The sequence below is a fragment of the Erinaceus europaeus genome, chromosome 5 (genome assembly GCF_950295315.1).
Source record: "Erinaceus europaeus chromosome 5, mEriEur2.1, whole genome shotgun sequence".
Taxonomy (NCBI): domain Eukaryota; kingdom Metazoa; phylum Chordata; class Mammalia; order Eulipotyphla; family Erinaceidae; genus Erinaceus; species Erinaceus europaeus.
This window is the reverse complement of record NC_080166.1, coordinates 118059290-118068162: the sequence shown is the minus strand read 5'-3', so window position 1 is coordinate 118068162 and position 8873 is coordinate 118059290. Positions and strand designations below refer to the sequence as shown.

The 8873-nt window shown below is 42.2% G+C and overlaps 1 protein-coding gene across 1 annotated transcript in view; it reads right to left on the bottom strand.

Moving 5' to 3' along the window:
- The window catches only part of LOC132538664 (uncharacterized), a 99961-nt gene continuing 91088 nt past the window's right edge, over positions 1–8873 (bottom strand). The window contains exons 3-4 of the mRNA XM_060191871.1: positions 1578–1695; positions 1–14 (exon numbers count right to left, since the gene is read on the bottom strand). Coding sequence (XP_060047854.1) covers positions 1–14; positions 1578–1695 — 132 coding nt within the window. The remainder of the gene's footprint in view (positions 15–1577; positions 1696–8873) is intronic.

Here is an 8873-nt window from a genome sequence, read left to right as displayed (position 1 = left end):
CTAAAATATTGCCACTGTTCACAGAATTAACAGAAAATAGCAGATCAACATTTTCCTCCTCTTTCTCTCCCTTCCTTCCTTTCTTTACCATAGTGCAGCTCAGCTCTGGTTTATGGTGGTGAGAAGCATTGAACCTGGAACTTTGGGCATGAAAGTCTTTTGCATAACCACTATGCTGCCTCCCCACCCTGTTTTCCTCTTCTCTGTCGCTAAACCTATTTGCTTCTCCCTTTGAAAGAATTACTCCAGGTAGAAGGATGACAGAGGACCTAGTGGGGGTTGTAGTGTTATATGGGAATCTGGGGAATGTTATGCATGTACAAACTATACTTACTGTTGAATGTAAAACATTAATTCCCCAATTAAAAAAAAAAAAGAATTACTCCAGGTGAGAGAATTACTTCCTTATATTATCACTATTAAAGTTCTGACCTTGCATGGTTTTTCTTTAGTAACATACTGTAGAAATGATCCCTGCAAGTATTGTCTTTTGCATGGCTGTTCTAACTCCACTGCCTCTTGGCTTTTGGTTTCTCTTGACTCTGGTGCAGGTTACCCAGATTAGCTTCCCCCAACCGTGGGCTTCATCCAGCCATCCCTCTGTCTAGACCTATAGCCTTTCCAGATCTTAAGGGGTAACCTACAGTCATGTCCATTAAGGAGGAGCCAGGAAGCTCTTGACTAAGAGGGTAGGATTGGATGGAAAAGACCTTGAACACTTGGTGAAAGAGTGTGTACTTTTTCCCAGAAAATGTGTCAGCAATGCAAACTGATGGGGTATGATCCTGTGTTTCCTTGGTAACCTTCTGTTGGTGGAGAAAGGTGACTTTTAAATCATTTTTTTCTTTATGGGGGGATTAATGTTTTACAGTCGACAATAAATACAATAATCTGTACATGCATAACATTTCTCAGTTTTCCACATAACAATACAACCCCATAAAAAGTGACTTCCTTTCTGCCCTCCCTACCCCTTAAATAATTCTGTTTACTTTTGTTTTGTTTCTGTGTGTACTCCAGCACTGGTTATAGTCACAGGAAAGGAAGGTTCATGGAGACATAGTTAACAAGAAAGCATATGAGCTCACTTTATACCTGAAGAGGTCTGATGTGTAAGCATCCTCTCCCCATCTCCCCAGCAACTGTCTTCATCCCCGCCTCAATTATGGTCACAGTGCTACCAGAGTATAGATGATAGCTTATTTTTTTTATCTTTTTTTTTTTTTTTCCTAATGTCACAGTTCCTGTTTGCCCAATGGACATTTGTATGTTAATCACTGAATGCAACCAATCCTTATCTGGCAATATAATTATTTGCATGATACCTTGAAGTTTAGGGGGGAGGGGGCATGCCAAGTAGGGTATCACTTTGTCTTGGCAATTTATGGGATATGTCTTACTGAAATAAGTTAATATTTAGCAAGGGCTGGTTGTACAGCCTTGAATTTGATCGATGTCTTTTCAGCATTTACTTAGCTCAGTCTTCCTTTTGTAGCGCATGGTTTGAGGGAAAGATCGCATGCGTCGTTTGTTCCTTCACTCCTCTCTCTCTCTCTCTCTCCACCCTCCCTTTGCACATAAGGCATCTGGTTGCCTCCATCTTCTTTTCTGCAGTGCCTGGTTTACTTCACCAATTAATCTCCCTTCTGAGATATTCAGAACTGGGGTAGTTTGCTGTTGGTATTGCTGTGGCACCTGAGTAAAAACAAACTTTTTTTTTAGTGTCTTACAAGGCACAAGAAAAGTGCAACTGCAAAATAAGAGCAAAAGACACTTCCGCCACCTTATAATGGCCGTACTGATCAAGCTCCCAGGGACAGTCCATCCCTGCAATAGCTCAGGTTTTTGTTCCTTTGTTCCTGTCTTTTTTCTTTACACACCAGCTCTGTTCTTAATAAGATCATAAAAGGCGGCCATTATGGGCACTAGGTATCACAACATAACCATCTGGAGTGTGTCCGGTCTCAGATACCCCCTGCCCTTTCTATTGTATTTGATAGGACAGAAAGAAATTGAGAGGGGGAGGGGAAGATAGAGAGGGAGAGAGAAAGACAGACACTTGCTGGCCTGCTTTACTTTTGAAGTACACCTCCCTACAGGTGGGGGCCTGGAGCTTGAACTTGGGTCTTTGCACATGGTAATATGTGCACTCAACTGGGTGTGCTGCTACCTGGACCGTTTTTCTCTCTCTATCTTCTCCTACCCTCTCAATTTCTCTCTCTATCCAAAATAAATTAGAGAGAAGGAGAGGGAGAGGGGGAGAGGGAAAGAGGAGGGGAGAGAGAGAGCGAGAGCGAGGGAGAGGGAGAGGGAGAGGGAGAGGGAGAGGGAGAGGGAGAGGGAGAGGGAGAGGGAGAGGGAGAGGGAGAGGGAGAGGAAGGGAGCTGTGGGAAATGGCAGTGCTAGGAATTGCACCTGGGGCCTCTGCAAGGTACACGATATGATGCTCTAACAGGAAGCCTGCTGTGAGACTCCTTCTTGCACACAGCTGTGTGAGATCCTCCCTCACCAAGTCTGGGGGACACTTCATAGGTGACTGCAGCGCGTGCCAATCTCTGGGAGTCTTTTAAAAAAAAACTCTAAAGCTCTGTGTTTGGGGTGTTTGCTATAACATTTCCTTGTTCTGACTGCATCTGAATTTTTTAAAAAGATTTTATTTATTTATTTATTAATGAGAAAGACAGGAGGAGAGAGAGAAAGAACCAGACATCACTCTGGCACATATGCTGCCAGGCATCGAACTCAGGACCTCATGCTTGAGAGTCCAAAGCTTTATCACTGCGCCACCTCCCGATCCACAGCATCTGAAATCTTTTGTAGTTCTCTCTACAGGTATTTCAGCACACAACAGCAAGACCAAAAATGTTTGGAGAACAAAGACAGAAGGCAGAAACTTAATTAGTTTTATAGCTGATCAGCGGAATTTACAGGAGTTGGAACCCGTGTAACTATAGATCCTCACTTGTCTTTGATCTGACCTCCTTCTAGTAACCTAAGTCATTAGTATAATTAGATAATGTCCAGAAGTCTGAGATGACATATAATATCTACAACTACATTCTTTTCCACCTCCTCCCCATTTCCCTCTGCATTTTGTTCAGGTGTTTGTGATTTGTAGGATTCAATGTAGGATCAGCCCTAAAAGTGTAGTTGAGAACTCGAGCTTTTTGGAGTTTGATGAGTCAAACCTTAGTTCTGTTCTTTATCTGCTGAATTACTGTGGGTAGAGTTATTTAATATTTATTTAAAAAAATTTTCTCCCTGGGCAGACAACCTCACCAATGTGTCCTGGAACCTCATCTTTCTAGAGCCCTACCTCACTAGGGAAAGATAGAAACAGACTGGGGGTGTGGCTCGACCTGCCAATACCCATGTCCAGTGAAGAAGCAATTACAGAAGCCAGAACTCTAACCTTCTGCACCCCCAAAAGAATTTTGGTCCATATTCCCAGAGGGGATGAAATGTTAGGGGAATATGACCAGAGGACTCTGAAACCCAATTCCATCAGGACCCAGAGAAAGAAAAGGTAAAAAGGAAAGACATTTGGATGTAGTAATAGGTACAGGTTTGATTTAGGAAGAGAAGGTGGGTCATAGGAAAAAAATGGAGGGGCGGGGTGGTGATGCACATAATAGGAAGCACAAGGACCAGTGGCCAAGCATCCCAGTTTGAACACTCGGCTCCCCTCCTGCGGAGGGGTTGCTTCACAGGTGGTGATGGAGGTCTGCAGATGTCTCTCTGTCTCTCTCCCTCTCTATCTCTCCCACACTCAATTTCTCTCTGTCCTAGCCAATCAAAAATAGCCGCCAGGAGCAGTGGATTTGTAGTGCAGACTCCGAGCCTCAGCAATAACTCTGAAGGCAATTAAAAAAAAAAAAAGAAAAGAAAAAAACAAATGATTATATATATATATATATATATATATATATAGTTATAGAAATAATAGTCAAGAAATAATAGTCAATAATCTGTGACCTTGGGAGAACCACTGCAGTTTCCAATGGAGGGAATGGGGACACAGAGCTCTGGTGGTGGGAATGTTGTAGAATTATACCCATTATCTCTTAGTTTTGTAAATCAATATCAAATCACTAATAATAATAATAAAATATTTTATTTATTTATTTATTTTGGACAGGACAGAGAAAAATTGTGAGGAGAGGGAGAGGTAGAGATGGAGGGATGGGCAGGTGGTGGGACACCTGGTTAAGCACATACAAGTGCTTCACTCTCTGGGGGGCGGGAGGGGGGTTTATTGCAAGCAAACTGATACCCACTGTCCACGTTTGGACACTGCTGCACTTGGTGTTCATGGACACACAGGCAGGGACAGCAGTGACAGGACAACAGGTTGTGAGAGGCCTTTGATCAGATGCAGTTTGGTTTCATCGATGTTAATAAGAAATTAATCAAGCCCTGAATGATCCTTGCTGGAATTAATCTCTGGTCATTTGCTGAAAGCAAATACTACTATTAATAGTGTCTGCATCCCACCTATTCTTTTTCCATAGCAACTTTATTGAGGTAACATTAACATAGCACATGATTTACCCAGTTGAAATGAAAAATTCTATGGAAAATGCCAATAAATCAACTTCATCACTTCCAAAATAAATTCTGGACCCATTAGTACTTAAAGAGAAAAAATACCACACACACACAAAAAGAAAAAATATATCCCTACACCCACCAACTCCCAGTCCTTCCAACAATTCATTTACTTTCCACCTCTATGGATTTGCTTAGTGTGAATACAGCATGTAAATGAAGTCACAATATACAGCCTTTGTTTCTAGCAGAATGTTTTAAAGATTCATCCTTGCTGCAGTGTACATGAGTTCTAAGTATCCTTTAATTTTTTAATGTTTTTATAATGACTATAAATGGTTGAAAGGTATAATTTTAGACCTCTGTAATTCTTCTTCTTCTAGCGTTTGCCCTTCTTCCGTAGCCAGTCAACAGCGTCAGGTTGAGCCTGATGTAAAGTTTCAAGACCTCCTTTGAATCTGGAGAGGTGGCAGTCGTTGACTATGTGGGTCATAGTCTGTCTGTAGCCCAGGGGCAGTTCGGGTCGTCTCTGGCTCCCCAGCGATGGAACATAGCGGCGCACCTCTGTAATAAATGATACTGTACCCCTACCCCCCATCCACCCACACAGACTGTTACTATGGCGTCTCCCAGAGTCCCCGTTAGCAACCCCCATCAGCAAGGTTGAAGTCCTTACTTCCTTTTCCTCTTCTACCTGTTTCCTGCTCTTGATTTCCAATGTGTGTAGGGCTGTAAGCCCAAGGAGCAGTGTCCAGCAAGCTAGGGAGCAAATCCTCTCTGAATCTGCCTCAGCATCTAATTCCAATGTGGTTTCATCTTGTAGAGCTCCAGCAAGTGACCTAACTATCCCTCTCCATCCCTACAATTGTTAAATTCGCATTTGAGGTTGCTGCAGACTTGAGTGGTATTATGGTGCTTGGATTTGAGCAGTCTGTCCTTCACCAGACCAGAGTCCTATACTTTATAGATGTCTCCTGATTGTGGTTTGCTTTCAAGAAGTAGAGCTTTAATCTTCTTGAGAGAAAGTGTTTTTTTTCTGTGCCACCTGCCTGCCTGTTGACCTTTCTGTCTCTTGCAGTGGAAGTCTGTTTCTGTGAGTGGTTTTTTTTTTTTTTAATTTTTATTTTTCCTCCAGGGTTATTGCTGGGATCGGTGCCTGCACCATGAATCCACCGCTCCTGGAGGCCATTTTTTTCCCTTTTTGTTGCCCCTGTTGTTGTAGCCTCGTTGTGGTTATCTTTATTGTCGTTGTTGATGTTGTTCGTTGTTGGATAGGACAGAGAGAAATGGAGAGAAGAGGGGAAGACAGAGAGGGGGAGAGAAAGATAGACACCTGCAGACCTGCTTCACCGCCTGTGAAGCGACTTCCCTGCAGGTGGGGAGCCGGGGGCTCAAACCGGGATCCTTACGCGCCAGTCCCTGCGCTTTGCGCCACATGCAGTTAACCCACTGTGCTACCGCCGGACCCCCTGTGTTTTTTCATGCATTGCTGTGGTCTTACTTGTTGGTATGCTTCTAATTCTGCTTCTAAAAACCCCTTCTGTTTCATTGGTTTAATACCCCCTGCTTAACACTGTATTCAATTTACATAACCTCTATATTCTATTTACATAACCACTTCAGGGCATTGGTTTAATCCCCACCAGTTCATGATGTGTTTCTGCTACGCCCCCTCTCGTAGTACACCCTGATTTTCACCAGTTGCTTTTCTCTCCACCCTCTCTACGTCACATCTTGTTCACACCCTACTTGGAAAGTATATAAGGATAGCATTGTTCGTTTTAGTTGGTTGTAGTTGTAGTTTAGTCTAGCTCAGCTTAGTTTGTGCTGTGTCCTGCATGAATAAAGAGATACTGCGTACAACCCAGCCATGAGTCCCGGGTCGTCTGTCTCCCGTCAGTGAAACTCAGCCCGACACTTACTGTTGATGCTAGTAAGAGGATAGATACATAAGTCCTGTGTTAGTCTGCCATTTTGACCTTAAATAGCCTTTTATTACTGAATAATACTCAAAGGCCCAGAGGACAACACTTTCACCAATCACAAAGCTTTCCTCCAGCAGGTGGGGACTGAGGGTCTTTGTACAATTATAACATGCGTTCAATCAGGTGCGCCACCCAGCTCCCCAACACTTATTTTTACAGCACTTTCTCACTTGGTCTTTACAACACCCGCCAACATTCCTTACTGACTTAACTGACTTCCTCAAGAGAACCAAGTTAGTGAAACATGTGAACTAAACAAACTTCTAGATTCTGGGGCCATTGCTCTCCTATCACACCAGACCACTCGAGCCCCAGCATAGCTACGTGCTTCAGAATAAGGGTAAACGTGCTGAGGGGTTATGGGTAAACTGGGGTGGTGGTGTGGCCCAGATTGTAGCTGCTGACTTTCACTAGACTGCAGTAACTAACGAGCTATATAGCCCCGCAAAAGTTTAATTTGCTGAAAAGACCCAGTTCTAGCTTGGGAAGCATAAGACAAAAGAGTCTACAACTTGGCACAAAGTCTCTAATGCTGTCTTCACAGTTACAGTAAAGTGCTGCATAGTCAGGCTAGTCGTCTCTTTGTGGTATACTTACTCTTGGAGTTACAAAACTGAGGGAAAATATTCTGGCTCTGCCTCCTTCCCAGCAGGTATACGAAGCTGTAGTAAGCTCCCAGTAGGTCTAGTTGATCAGCTAACTGTATCCACTACTTTACATGTTCAAAAACTCTCACAACTAAAGCGCTTTCACTCACACATTTCTATTCACGAGTTGTCTCACTTAGCTGCAAAACATGTATCAGTATTTTATGAAACAGTCTTCTTGGGGCTGAAGTGTTCTAGCACCATTCTTTTTTAGTCAAAGAAAATTTGCATGTCACCAAACTCCAGCAGAGAGGCTTCTTAAATGATGCTTTCTACTTTTTAGTGAAGTTGTCTTTTTTTTTTTTTTTTTCTTTCTCCAGAGCACTGCTCAGCTCTGGCTGTGGTGGTGCAGGAACCTGGGACTTCGGAGCTTCAGGCATGAGAGTATGTTTGCATAACCACTGATACCTCCCTTGCCTGTAAAGTCAACTTCTAATCAACATTTTTTTTTTTAACTTTATGGAGTTACAGAAAGCAAGAGTTTGATTACTGTATGGCATATTTAGGGTAACAAAAACCTTTCTTTTTTCTAGATTTTTTTTACCTGAAGATGTACCACACACTTAATGTGGCAACCAAACATACTGTTGACAGGTCCCACTACATGTGCTGGTGGGGTTAAAATACTAGTGTCCAAAAAAAAAAAAAAAATACTAGTGTCCTCACACCTGAGACTCATCAAGGTCCTCCTCACTGTGCCACAGAAGCGCTAATGCAGGACTGACACTGCTTCTGTTTTTATTGAACTTTTCTGCTTTTAAGATTGGAAGGCAGGGACTGGAGAGGTAACAGTGGTTATGTAAAAAGACTTTTATGGCAAAAGGTCCCAGGTTCACTGTGGAACCACATTATATAACCCATGTTTACTAACTCCTAGTATTATTTTTTGCTTCCAAGTCCTTGTCTACACTTTATACAGTTGTTATAAATGTGCATATACTATTTTGCATGTTGCTTTAAAATCTGTTATCATATCATAAACACTTTCTACTCTATTATTTTCATAAACCTTTAATAACACCATTCTTAATAGTTATAGGATGTTCTGCCATAATCTGTCAAACTTTTCTTTACTGTTTGGCAAAAATAAGGGTTTATGGGTCTACCCTCATACTTAAGATGTTTTTTTATGTGGCTTCACTGGAACCCATGCTAATAGAAGAAAAGAAAATCTACATTTACCAAACACCTACTGTGCACCTCAGACTTGATGTGAAATTTTCATTATTTTCCCAATCTGAAATAAAATTTTCTTTTTAAATAAATCTTATTTTGCATGTGTGTGTGTAGAGAGACTGAGAGAGAAAGAGGCAGAGAGACAGAGGCAGAGAAATGGAAAGAGAAAGTGGGAGACAGACAGACACACCAGAACACTGCTCTCTGGTTTATGGTTGATGCTGGGGATTGAACCTAGGAACTCAGTCTCAGGCATAAAAGACTTTTGCATAACTATTATGCTGTCTCCCCAGCCCTGAAATAACATTTTCTTAATTAGCATTTTGCAGTGTAAGATATGCAGGCTGAGACAGAGAGATCGGTGAATACCGGCTTTACCTGTGGGCACGTTATTTAACGTCTATATCTCAGATTCCCCACAATACTGTTGTCACTGAAAGACACACTATATGTCCAGTGCTGTTTACTAAACACAGCCTGGGTGTAATAGGAGAAGGTACCCAGGTTTGTTGAATTA